The sequence below is a fragment of the Stigmatopora nigra genome, chromosome 3 (genome assembly GCF_051989575.1).
Source record: "Stigmatopora nigra isolate UIUO_SnigA chromosome 3, RoL_Snig_1.1, whole genome shotgun sequence".
Taxonomy (NCBI): Eukaryota; Metazoa; Chordata; class Actinopteri; order Syngnathiformes; family Syngnathidae; genus Stigmatopora; species Stigmatopora nigra.
In genome coordinates, this window is record NC_135510.1 from 15484424 (window position 1) to 15498353 (window position 13930).

The window sequence follows — 13930 nt, forward strand, 5'->3', positions numbered from 1 at the left end:
TAACTACGGTTCCAGGCGAGGGACACCTTGAATTGGTTCTGAGTGGCTCAACCATGTTGATGTCCTCTCATCATGCGAGCTTCACAGCTGTATCCAAGGCGTAAATCCCTCCTAAAGCTCGTTAATTTTTTTAAATTCATAGTGGTTAGGAGACATTTTCAAGAGCGATTCAAAATCCAACCAAAGCTAGAATAGGCTCGGTCGGCATAGGGTTTCTCTACAGGTAATGTGCAAGTTTTGAAATGTAATCCGAAAAAGACGCCGTCCTTCTCGGCATTTTATATGATTCCCCGCGTCATTCTAATATTTTGAAATATGGCTTCAACACTGACTGTCAGCAATTCAGTGCAGAAGACGCGCAACTCTGACTTCTGATATTCTTTTTATCCTCGGTCTTCTGCTTGCGAGTTTCAGCATGGATTATGACATTTTTATAAACTTTTTTTTAATGCTTTGTATAAAAAAAAAACGCAGAAAATTAAAATACTTTACTTAGCTTCAGTTTTGTAGGTTCAAAAAGTCACATTCTATCCATTCAGAAGACCTACAAAAGGGCCCTGATCATTTAAGTCAGTTTTAAAATGACTGTATGGTTCAGACATTTGGAAGACTGGGATATTCAATTTTTTAAGTACTAGTTCTCTAATGCGTGTATGTGTCCATTCTGACAAAACTGCTTGACGTATCTTCCCAGAACCAAAGCCTGTTTATGCACAGCCGGGCCAGCCTGATGTGGACCTGCCAGTCAGCCCCTCTGATGCACCTGTGCCCAGCGCCGCTCATGATGACAGTATCCTCAGGTTATTATCCTTTCTTCAGCTGCAAATCCCAATCAAATTTATTTACATTATTGTCTTTCATGTTGACAATCAGTCAATGATTAGCTAAGATGATGACTCGTAGTCTAATTCATCGAAATCTATATGACTGCTCAGTTTTATTGAAAGACTATGAATCATATGGTTGTCAAACTTTGTGCTGTCTGCACAACACCCTATTTTTAAAGCCATTGATAAAAAAAGATCTCAACTTTGGTAAAATATAAGTATGACAGAAATGTATTCTGTTTCGACTACCACGTATCAGCATAGCTATGGGATCCAATTGGTCCCCATTTATTAAATGGTACGTGTGTGTAAAAGTAAGCAATGCAATCTGAAATTTAAAAAAAATGTTAAATAAAAAAAATACATCCTAATATTTTTTGGAACATGTAGAAACCTTTTTAAAATGTGTCTTAACTAAACCAGTGTCATAGTTCAGTTTAAAAAAAGAGACTAATTTAATATGCTTATTTAAGCTTTTGAAAATCCTGATTACTTTCACAAGCACTTCATTTGTTTTGCTAACTCCTGCATAAGCATAATTCAGTAATGCTTGTTAAAAAAGTGAATAGGCATATCATTCGTGCTTTTTTTGTGTCATTTTTTGGGGGGTGGACAACCAAATGAACCAAAAACTACCAATTAGTTGATCCACCTTTGTAGGTCCAAAGTATAATAATGGGGTTCTGATACCATATTCACTTTACATGTATAACCTGACCACTCATTTTCTTTTGTAGGCCAAGTATGAAGCTGGTAAAGTTCAAAAAGGGAGAGAGTGTTGGACTAAGGCTAGCTGGAGGTAACGATGTTGGGATTTTTGTAGCGGGAGTATTGGAGGATAGTCCTGCAGCCAAGGAAGGACTGGAAGAAGGGGACCAGATTCTCAGGGTAATGTATGAGTCTGAAATGAATCTTTATATAAAGACATTTAAAATCAAACTTTTAATGAATATTTTAAACAGTTTTGTTTGTCAAAGAAAATGTCTTTTTATATAGCATTGCACTGTTGTTTACTCAATTACCTCGGAAGTGCTCATGAAAAAAGAAGCTACATTGGCACGTATCAAGACTGCCATCTGTCTCTGGTCTTAGGAGGACTGGCTCAGATAGAATCGTGATTATTCTTTTTCTCTAACTTTTACTTTGAACTGTTGTCTGTCATCCACATTTAAGATCTCAGGAAAGTCTCATAATGTAAACTCATCTTCCAAATCACATCAGAGTGGGAGGAACAGCTGGTAATTAGGGAACCAGCCTATGTAATCTATAATGAATCAACTGGACTCCATTAGCACAATAGTATCGGGAATACGGTACAATGTACTGTATCTGTCAGACTGTGAGTCATTACCAAGCTGTGCCTTGTGTTGCAACTCCCATTATGTCAAATGTGAACCAACAATAGGCGTTGTTCTTATTTTATGACCTTTTGAACAGTTCTTCTGTTTCACTTGGTGCCAGTTGAGTGGATGATGTCATGGATTTCAGTCTTGAATCAACTCTTTGTGAAAACTGCAAATAATTACAACTGCAGTACTTAATGTAACATTTTCTTCAAAAACAGACACTTCTAGCAAACAACCATGTTTTGATTATGGTTTAATCAAGGTGTTACAGTCTGGCAAATGCTTAATATTTAAAGAGTAGCTGGTAAATAGACCACAATGGATAATAATAAAGTATTTAGAGGTGCCCATCTCACAATAATACAAAGAACCACGCAATGCTGGATTTCTATGGATTATAGAAAACAGTTCTGATTTCTGAAATGGCTTTGTTTTTATTTTATTTTAGTTTTTTAATATCACTTCGACCCCCCCCCCCCCACACACACACACAGCTTAACTACCGATCTTGTTGCGATATGCACACAAGTATCCATATGTTTTATAATAAACATTGCAGTTATTACTGTTTCTTTCGTATTTCCCTTAAATGATTGACCATTATAAAATAGGCACTTATGGTAAACTTATTTCAAAATACATTGATAAAATAAGATTCCTGTGGTCAAAAACTTGACATGACAAAGAAATAACTGAGACCAATTTCTCATTCTACACCCCAAAATTTATTAGATCTAGTTTTCAGACATAAAACAACAAAAGATGACAGTTTGTTTTATGATGCAAGTTCTCAACATACAGTACGTAAATGTATTTTTTAGGTTTACATTGTACTACAATTGGCTGCAGCCAATATTATCTGTAGTATTCACACAAGCCATTAACATTTATAGAAAAGTTATGGATGAATGGAGTACATAGTAATTTGGAACAATAGATTTTGAGAATATTTGAAAATTTCAAAATAAATACTCATTTGTGACAGTTTCGATGGTTTGATCACAAAACTATCACTGTGTTATCAAGACGTAATTCTTGTAAATCCCTAGGATTAGATAGAGTATACAATGTCCTCTGTTCCCTTCAGTCTCCTGCACAGATAACTTTCTGTGTTTGAGTGTGCGCTTCTCATTGTGCTCCACAAAAGCTTTAGGACTTCCAGGTCATTGTTCTCTACCGAGTTGTTGTTTTTTGTTCCTGGTGTTCTTGTGGAGATAAAACCCTGGTCCTGGGAAGGATAAAGTTGTGGTTTTGAAGTTTATGGATATATCCTGTATTTCAGCATACCCCTGCAAGCAGAGTCAACAAACATTTTTTTTTCTGTTTTTGAGGGTAACAAGACATGAAAGTTGGAAATGTGTGTGATGTGAAGAATATTTTTGCAGAATTACAAACTACTTAATCTTACTGTACCTGCAGGTGAACAATGTGGACTTTGCCAACATAATTAGGGAAGAGGCGGTGCTGTTTCTGCTTGATCTCCCGAGAGGAGAGGAAGTTACAATCCTTGCTCAGAAGAAGAAAGATGGTAAGATTTTAGTACTTGAATTTTTTTGGTCATATGTTGTTCCAGCATATAAATAGTTTCACAATTTCATGTTCTGATTTTCTTTTTCTTTCTCTATCATCATTAGTATATCGGAGAATAGTTGAGTCAGATGTGGGCGACTCCTTCTACATTCGCACACATTTTGAGTATGAAAAGGAATCACCATATGGCTTGAGCTTTAACAAGGGTGAGGTTTTTCGAGTGGTAGACACCCTCTACAATGGCAAATTGGGCTCCTGGCTTGCAATTCGCATTGGCAAGAACCATCAAGAGGTGGAAAGGGGCATCATTCCCAACAAGAACAGGTAACGCTCAGACCTTACATAAGAATATTACATTTGAAGCAGCCAAAACCTAGCAAATAATTACGCCACTTTCTTTTGTATTCTTTGCACTTGTTATACTAGTGTGAATATGTCTTAAGTATTCTTATTTTCAAACAAATCTTTATAAATATCACTTATTAACAATCATGTGGATGTGTTGCCATAGTCAGTTGTTGTTCATGTCTTCTTTTATCCTTTTGTTGTAAATTTAAACCAGTTTGAATTGGGAGGGAGGGGAACAAATGAATATTTCTATTTTGTTGTCAATCCTCTTAGTTCAACTCTATAGAATGTATTTTGCTTCCAATGACTTCCAATGAGTTTTATTGGACTTGAGTGGCAATATTGCTCACTATAGTTTTTAGCTTTTAACTTGAAAATGAACTCTTGTTGGCTTTAATCCAAAAAAAAAATCACAACAGATCTTGCTGTTCTTTGCTTCAGGGCTGAGCAGCTGTCCAGTGTGCAGTACACTCTCCCCAAAACACCAGGGGGTGACAGAGCAGATTTCTGGAGATTCCGTGGCTTGCGAAGCTCAAAGAGGAATTTACGGAAGAGCAGGGAGGACCTATCAGCACAGCCAGTTCAGACTAAGTTCCCTGCATACGAGAGGGTGGTTCTTCGGGAAGGTGAGCAAAGGTCATAGGTTTCATAGGTTGTTTTAACTAGCCGTATCTAGCCCTTAATCTGTGTCTTTTTTTCATTTTTCTTTTCACCCATTCCTTGCCCTGCCCCATTATACCTAAGTGAATTGCCAAATGATTAGCTCGGGTGTATCACGTTAGTTAAGGGCTTAGATTTCCCAGAGGTGGTTATGCATGGGGAGACTTTGTGACGTATACTTATGCCCAGAACTCTAATCAATCTTGACATGTGCTTGTTTACAATCAGCTGGGTTCCTGAGGCCAGTAGTCATCTTTGGTCCAATAGCAGACGTTGCAAGAGAGAAGCTGGCTAGAGAGGAGCCTGATGTCTTTGAATTAGCAAGTAAGTAGTCAACGCCCCTTACATTCCCCTTTTGCTCCTTTTTAAAGTGTCACATCTGCCATTTAAAATTAGCTTGTGCAAGAAAAAAACATTGTGGGGGTCGGGATGCATCTAACACAGGTTGAAGAGGCTTTTTACAAATCTCACACATTGGCTAGCTGCCAATTGACCGTGTTAGTTTTTAAAATGCCATCAAATTGTTAATTTAGGTGAATTCATTTGGGTTAACATGTTAAATTGTTCAATTTGTTTTGGTGAAATGAGTTCTTTGAATTTAAAGACCAGTGGTGGAGGAGATAAGTTGTCATCTTACATTACATATAGCGTACTTAGTTTGTTAGCCTTGTCTTTTAAGTTGAGACAATACTTTATTTCTAAAGTTTTATTGATATTGATTGGATGCCAATTTTTAATCTTAAGGGAATGTCTTTGTTTGCCTGTATTCATATTGAAATGATCATTGATTATCCATATTGTCAGTTCTTGTTTCTGTGGCATTTTGTGTTCATTGTTTTACTCATATTTAGCTATCATTATTCAATACTTTAAAGAAAAAAAGACATAGGTAACCATCCTCACCTTGTTAACCCTGGTCAGTAATTTGTTTTCCTGTCTTACATATAGTTTAACTTTAATTCCACGATAGAAGCACCCCTATTTCAGACCAAGATGAGAAATGGTTCCATTTCTTGATTTGTGTCTTCGTAATTCTAGTGATCTTTGTGTAACTGTATTTTCTTTTCAGAAACACAGCAACAGCAAGGAGGAGAAAGTATGTCATTGAGTACATCAATTTGCATTTTGTTTTATTTGATTAAATGGCAAAATAATATTCAATGGCAAGCGTTTGGCAAATAGCTCACTTGATAGTGGTTGGGTAGGGTAATACCATATCACCTGTTTGGGAACTTGCTAAATAATTGTTGCTTTACTCAACATGGCTTAAGTGCCACTAACAAAATATGAAATACTAACTCACAGCCAATATTACTTATACTTAAAATATGAATACTTAAATGAGGTACTTTTTTAAGCCTGTCTTTTAGGCTTGAGTTCCCAATACTAATTCTCTAAGTATACATATTTTAATATCAATCATGGTGCAAACTTCCTCACGAAGGAAAAGAAAAGATGTTTAGAAAATGAATACTTTTCCTTTGTACCAATAGTTGTGTACAGAATTATTTTCTAATTTTAAATATTGTGGCCTTTTGACATGATAGCCTTATTCTATCATTTACTTTAATCAGCCATGTGACTGGCAAGACAAAAGGCTCTTCAGTAAATTCTACATTAAATTATATTTTTCATTGAAAACAATTTAAGGTACACAATTTTAACCCAAAAATTCAAACAAAATCCAATTCTTTTTACCTCATTGTGTGACATTTTCTTCATTTTCTGAACCACCATAAATGAGTGACCATTGAGTTTGTGTTTTAAAAACATAGAATTCTCTAGAAAAATCTGTTTTGGTGCACACACACTCAGACAAACATTATTTTTTTTGCGGAATGTCTCTAGTATATTGCACTCACAATGACCTGTGCTATTATACATCTGCATTCTATTTTTAATTTAAGGTCATTATAAAAAAGCCCCCAATCCCATTGGCACTTCAGAATAGGGATGACATGTTGCATGGAATAGCTTAACTCTTGTAAACTGTGTAATAATTATAGTGTCCGTACAAGAAGACCTTCATAGAGTGCAGTACAGTAGTGGGTCAATCTGAGTTTTATGAACTGAATGTTTAGTGTTCTATGAGGCATTACTCTTAGCATTCTCATATTACTATTCATTTAGTACCTTGTGTTTCCAGGCTGAACATCATTTCTTATATTTATGAGAACCATTAACCCGTCCACAAATCCTTGCTTAAATCCCTGCAGTATACATTGACTGTGAATTGTCATTGTTGCAAAATGACCCTCCTGCTCCTTTATTTTGTGTCACAGAGCACACTTCTGACAACTTGATTCACCTTATTTGCATCTGCACGTACACGGTCACTACAAACCATTTTTCATTTCCATTAATCTATCCAAATTATCTAAGGGCTAGTGCATGAATTGGCTGCCACCCTCATTTTGTCTTGACATCTATTTTCATAAACATTTGTCCTCTCCTGTACAGAGATTATTCATATTTATTTTACAGTTCTTTTTATGGGAGTTGACAACCGCATGCAACAAGGATGACTAATTTGGGCACTGCCTGTTTTGAATGTTTACCTTTTTTCTGTTAATGGGATTCAATAATAGTGTTTCTTTGCTTTCTGCAGAAAGTGAACCAAGGGATGCTGGAACTGACCAAAAGAGTTCTGGCATCATTCGTCTTCACACCATCAAACAGATTATTGACCGGGTGAGAGCGTTATTTGTAGAGCTATCACATAAGTATATCCAAATTTCATTACTTTTTTTTATAGATTCACTTTATTATGGGCGACTCACTTCTACCCTCTGGTGGTGCAAACCATCTTAGTCTCATTGGTTGTTTGTACACTTGCACAACGCGGGTAGTTCACTTTCATCGGGGTCCACATGAAACAAACAACATCAAACAAACAAATTGTATTAAGGTTCTTTTTTCTCCACAAGGACAAACATGCAGTGCTGGATATCACCCCTAACGCAGTGGATCGCTTAAACTACGCACAGTGGTATCCAATTGTGGTGTTCCTCAACCCTGATACAAAGCAAGGCGTCAAGAACATGAGGACCAGACTCTGCCCTGAGTCCCGGAAGAGTGCCAGAAAACTTTATGAACGAGCCCTTAAACTGAGGAAGAACAATCACCATCTCTTCACCAGTGAGTCTATCTTACTTAAATGGTTTCTAATAAAGAAGAGTATTGTAACATTTTCTAATGGTAAAAAGACAATTAATAGCCTGCAGAGTTTGGCCCCGCTACACTGGTATTCAGCAGTGACGTCACGGAGCAGCACCGGTGCCAGTTTATCCAGATTTAGACTTCCTCTACATTTTCTTTTCTCACCTCACACTTTGGCTGTCCGTGCTTTGAAAGCATTTGTAAGACTTAAAACTTGATTGCAATTCAGGATAGGATCCCACTTCAATCTCCTAATCTCCTCAACAAACAACCATTGTGGAAAACAAGTCTGGCATGATGGGGTTGGCTCTGATCTTAACACATCAAAATCCCTCTTTTTCTTTTTTTAAACCTCTGCTACTTTTTGTTTGTTCAGCAACTATTAACTTGAACAACATGAACGATGGATGGTTTGGAGCACTGAAGGAAATAATTCAACAGCAGCAAAACCAACTGGTGTGGGTTTCAGAGGGCAAGGTAAAGCACACACACACACAAAAAATCATGTTTTTTTATTAAACAGTACAGTTCTATACTGCGAAGCAACTGTATATTAATCCAGCTTTGTATCCTCCATACTTATGTGTCATTTTACCTGTTTAAATTCCCAAGTTCATGTGGTTTTTAGCTTTCAGCATGTGTACTAATGAAATTAAAGGGTTGGCTACACTGCGTTTATGTAGCTGGAGCAGCTATTGCCTCAAAATACCATCGTATTGTGGCTAATTTAATTGTAGTGTACTGCTTGGAGCAACTATAAAATGCACTGCGTCATCATCTTGAATGATATTACTGAAAACTCTTTTCTGACACTTGTTGTCACAGGCTGACGGAGCAACTGATGATGATTTGGACATACACGATGATCGCCTGTCCTACCTGTCAGCACCGGGTAGTGAGTATTCCATGTACAGCACCGATAGCCGCCACACCTCTGACTATGAGGACACGGACACGGAGGGCGGAGCTTACACTGACCAGGAGCTGGACGAAACACTGAACGATGATGTGGGTCCTCCTACGGGGCCTGCCCTCACCCGCTCCTCTGAACCTGTCCGCGAGGACCTGCCGGTCATCCAGGAACCACCCAGCTATTCTGGTTACCAACAAGCATTGCAGCCGGACCCCCTGAACCGCATCGACCCGGCTGGTTTCAAGGCGCCAGCCCCGCAGCAGGTAGCGTTTCTGAGAGCTGTACGTCTCCCCTGTTGTCTGGAGGACGTGGTGTGCGTTAGAAGGGTATTCTGGAGGCGTTATTAAAATGCCCATGTTTATTTTTACCGTTAATGTTTATCCATGTTGTTTCAATGCAATATCCGTATGAAATTCCAAACTTCTGGTCACGTATTTATGGCCAACTATGAAAAGTATTAGATTAAATCTATTAACCCACAGTAGGCATTTAACCCCTTTATGTGCGTTTTCACTAATCTTTGTGTGTGTGTGGGTGTGTATGTTTAGGACCTAATATTAGAACTTAATATGCACTTTAGCTCTTCTCTTCTGTATAACCAAGAGTTGTCTTACCTGTGTGACTGTTACTGCTTTCAAGGGGAGATAACTTTATATATGTCCAAATGTCTGTAACAATACTCACCTATGTGCACTTCCTAGTATTAATAGACTTGCAACAGGGACTGTATTAACACCAAAAAGTATTGTGTGCATGTTGAAAAGAACCCATGTTAATCCAGTATTGCTGTGAAATGTATATCACAATTGGAATCTCAAATCAAAATGTGTGTCATTACGGTATCTGTTAAGCTTAATAAGGGAGGAGGAGGAGGATACGTTACTGTGTTGTTACTATAGAATTAAAGCCAAATTAGTGTATTCTAACATTACAAATGTCTCCTAATTTTTAACTTGGCATGCTACAGCTACAACCAAATACAGAGTGAAGGTGATCGGTTGCTTGAATCGGTGTGCCCTGTAGGGCAAAAGGAGCGAGCTGTAATAGAGAGGCCATGACAACACTAACACTTGTTTGCGCTGCACAGTAGTGTCAGCACGTGGTATTAAACATTTTTGAACCACTTCACAGAAAGCAGAAGCCACTGCCATCCCTAGCAACCCCCAGCTCCCCGACCCCCTGGCTGAGACAGTGACCCCTGCCGTAAAAACTGTAGGGGGCCCGAGCCCCGATGAGGCTCCTGGAGCTCTCCACCGCCAGCCAAGCCCCAATCCAGAGGCTGGCTCACTAAAGAGGCCCACCCCTGAGTTAGCCCCTGAGAGTGTCACATCAGAACCAAGACAGTCTGGACTGGACAGTCCAGAACCAAAGGTATCCAACTGATCGGCCTCTGGAGGCTTCGACCGGGCCCGCCTCAGCTCGATTTGACCCAACTGACCGCCTGCGCTGCTGCCTGTCTACTTCCTGCTGCCGCTTAACCGTCTCTTCTTTACATCCCCCTGCATGTCCGCTGATCACAATATTGCCCAGAAGAACGTTTTTAGTGCGCGTGTTACATTTTTTGCATGTGTGAGTAACTGCTTTCAAGCAACCGTGATTGAGTGTGGTAGTTTTAAGTTCAAGCAGTGAATGCCTAGCAGCAGCTCTGTTGTTAAACCTCTTTGCATGGCCAATAGAAGTAGATCTCTGTGCTCTGTTTTTGTCCATTTCAAACGCTAATGAAACGGACCCTGTGTTTTTGTAAAAGTAACCAATGATTTTCCAACTATTAATTATAACAATTCTGGACTAAAAGCTTGCAACCAATTTCACAAATTTCTCAAAAATCAATGGTTTCTTCTCAGGCTTTGAAGTATTTTTTGCACTGTGTGATTGTGACGAATATTGTAAGACAGTGGGTATCATTTTTGTGAAATTACAACAAATCGCATTATCAAACCAAATTGGGCTGCAATTCTACACTTACAAAAATGTATCCCATTGTTTTGAGGTTTCATATATTGTATCATTATTTTAATTACCTAAGTTTTAAAGTGTTTTTTGTTGTTGTGATTTTTGTTAATAGAGCTGACCAGTAACTCCTCCCTCTCAGTTTTTCTATTGCAGGTCTTTTCCCACTCGCTTCCTCTTTCTGTAATTGATTTAACAGAATTTTTTAATCAAATGTATCGTTACTTTATCCTTTAATATTTTTCTATTGACGTATCTGGTATGTTGGTGCAGCCCGTGATGGCTCTAATCTTGTTCTTTCTTGTGTATTTGTAGATGTTTCAAAAGGATCCATACAGCTCACATAGCACTGGGAGAGCTGGTCCTGGAATGAAACCTGGGAATTACCCTCAGCAGGTGCATCAACCTGACCCACAGCCATACAGAGATTATGACCAACCACCCAGTCGATATGACGTCAGCATTGGAGGTGGCTATCTAGAACCAAAGTACCGAAACTATGACTCTCAGCCACCATTTGAGAACAGTGTGCCTCACTATGACCAGCAACAGTGGAACCCCTATGGCCAGACAAACTCTACTGCCAACTCCCAGGGCTACGATCCACGCCTGCCGTACAACGATGGCTTAGACCCTCAGTACACCCCACCGCCCCGTTTTGATGAGCTGCCGCCCCAGCAAGGATTTGACGGACGACCTCGCTACGGTAAACCCACAGTTCCGGGACCCGTCCGCTATGAGGATACCCCGCCTCTTTCTCCTGGGCATGACCTGCACTACAACCAGGATTCTCAACTGAACCCACACCCTCCGGCCCCCCGCTCTCCCAGCGGCCAGCGGCCTCCCTACAACCAGGGACCAACACAGCACGTAAAAGGCTATAAACCTCAGCAGTATGACTCAGCTCACGTAAACTCTGACACTAGACTCACATCCCCACCCAAAGCTGAGATCACCTCACTCTCCTATGGTGACGCTTCAAAGTCTGACACTACCCGAAATGAGTTACGTGAGAATGATTCTGCCATGCAGCCACAGTCTGTCCTAACAAGGGTCAAGATGTTTGAAAACAAACGTTCTGTCTCGGTGGACCGAGCCAGAGATGTAGTGGACCCATCTGCGAGCAAGGTAAAATTCTGAGCTCCCCAGTGATGAACAACAATACATTGTATAACATCACTGCCTCCTACTTTAAGAAACTTTACTGTACTAAAAAAATATCAAATATCTGGCCTATTCTTTTCTTCACAGGCTACTGATTTGCCTTTGAAAGCTGGGGGAATAATCCCAAAGGCTAATTCGTTGAGCAACCTTGACTCCGAAAAGAGCTATAGGTAAGATTTTACTATCGTTACTGACTAATTGGTATTGTTAGATTCCATGATGATGCTTCAAAGAAATTTGTAATTTTATCATCGTATCCATTTGGACTCACTCATTGTCCAACGATGTCTTTCCTAGTGGCATTGTTCCACCACAGAGAGTCCCAGAGCCCCAAAAGCCTCAGTCCAAAGTGGCTGATGACATTGTACGTTCCAACCATTATGACCCAGATGAGGATGAAGACTACTACAGGAAACAGCTCTCTTACTTTGACAGGCTCCAAACTGGGCCCTCCAAACCCCAAGCACAAATAACGCACAACTTTTCCAGGTATTTCTTAAAGGTCTATTGTAATTTTGGCATGATTGGTTCCACAGCAGAAGTTTGCCTGAGAATTCATGCATCTGATATGAAGTAATCATATAAAACATTCGAGTAAAAAAAAAAATAGACTTCCATTGTAAGAATTTGAATCATTACAAAAGTGTTTAGAGTTTTGGGGTAAAGGCTGTATAGTTGTAGACTAATAGTTGCTTAATTTTGAAACAGCAGTTGAAATGAGTTTTGTTACATTTCATTTTGCATGGTATTAATTAATACGTGATGTTAAAAATGATTCCAAGGCCTTTTATTCTTAATATTGTCATTTCATAATACATAATGGATTTAAGTTGGTATTTTTAGCGGTACAAAATAATTCATTGTGGGAAATTTCTTTCTGTGGTTACAGAACAGAGTCTGTGGAGAAACCAAGTCTATCAGAAAAAAGATATGAACCAGTACCCCAGCTAACACCCTCTCTCCCACCAGCCACACTTCCCAAGCCCCCAACTGAAGGTATAATGCAGGCTGAGGTTTTATGTGATAAACACACTTTTATCTATTTTCAAAGGAATAATGACGGTCAATTTTGTACATTTCTCTCAGCCAAGGACACAGTCCCAAGCAACTTCCTGCCTCACAAAAACTTTCCGGAAAAATCTCCAGTGAATGGCACTGGTGAAAAGCCTCCGAAAGTTATCACCAGCGGCGGAGCACCACCAGCATCTAGCTACAACCGCTATGTGCCCAAACCCTACACGGCCTCTGCCAGGCCTTTTGAGCGCAAGTTTGAAAGTCCCAAATTCAACCACAATCTTTTGCCCAATGACAAGCCAGATATGACATCAAAGGTAAGCAAGCAGTTGTTGGTTGGATGTTTTACTAGTGCAATTACTTTGTTTAGGCTGCATGGGTTCAGCAAAAGTTTGGGCATTTTAATGAAAAGCATTCTTTGACAAATCAGCATATTAAAAATGGTCAATTTTACACCCCTTGTTATTGTCGTTGTTTATTGTTTTGAGCAGAGTCCGAGTGCAAGCCCCATAAAGCCCTCCCAGTCCCACAACGCAGACCATGACAGTGGCCTGGATACGTTCACTCGTACAATGGACCATCGATCTAAGTATCAGCAGAACAATATCAATGCTGTGCCCAAAGCCATCCCCCTGAGGTAACAAAACCCATCATACACTGCTGAAATCAAGTATATTCTTTTGACTTATTGAATATATCTGCCTTCCAGCCCCACTGCCCTGGACGATGATGAGGAAGAAGATGAGGGCCACACAGTGGTCGCCACTGCTCGCGGTATCTTTAACAGCAATGGTGGTGTCCTGAGCTCAATCGAGACGGGGGTCAGCATTATCATCCCTCAGGGTGCCATTCCTGAAGGGGTGGAGCAGGAAATCTACTTCAAAGTCTGCAGGGATAACAGTATCCTGCCTCCTCTTGACAAGGAGAAAGGTAACGTAATTGACACTGCAAAGTCACTGAGCCCTACAACAGTTTGTCATTAATTATGTTTACCACAAAATACTGTAGGATGGAGCACT

General features: G+C 39.5%; 1 protein-coding gene across 14 annotated transcripts in view; it reads left to right on the forward strand.

The window, feature by feature from the left end:
- tjp1a (tight junction protein 1a) overlaps window positions 1-13930 on the forward strand; it is an 85229-nt gene that overhangs the window by 66917 nt on the left and 4382 nt on the right. For 6 of the 14 annotated variants that reach the window (XM_077712535.1, XM_077712540.1, XM_077712536.1 and 3 more), the window contains 19 exons: window positions 695-800; window positions 1565-1715; window positions 3593-3701; window positions 3808-4027; window positions 4493-4677; window positions 4940-5035; window positions 5781-5807; window positions 7320-7402; window positions 7639-7849; window positions 8247-8347; window positions 8696-9046; window positions 9915-10154; window positions 11049-11861; window positions 11985-12067; window positions 12195-12386; window positions 12787-12893; window positions 12984-13228; window positions 13403-13548; window positions 13621-13841. In XM_077712535.1, the coding sequence (XP_077568661.1) occupies window positions 695-800; window positions 1565-1715; window positions 3593-3701; window positions 3808-4027; window positions 4493-4677; window positions 4940-5035; window positions 5781-5807; window positions 7320-7402; window positions 7639-7849; window positions 8247-8347; window positions 8696-9046; window positions 9915-10154; window positions 11049-11861; window positions 11985-12067; window positions 12195-12386; window positions 12787-12893; window positions 12984-13228; window positions 13403-13548; window positions 13621-13841 (3687 nt within the window). The remainder of the gene's footprint in view (window positions 1-694; window positions 801-1564; window positions 1716-3592; window positions 3702-3807; window positions 4028-4492; window positions 4678-4939; window positions 5036-5780; window positions 5808-7319; window positions 7403-7638; window positions 7850-8246; window positions 8348-8695; window positions 9047-9914; window positions 10155-11048; window positions 11862-11984; window positions 12068-12194; window positions 12387-12786; window positions 12894-12983; window positions 13229-13402; window positions 13549-13620; window positions 13842-13930) is intronic. The other 8 variants (XM_077712537.1, XM_077712538.1, XM_077712547.1 and 5 more) reach the window with 3 other exon arrangements.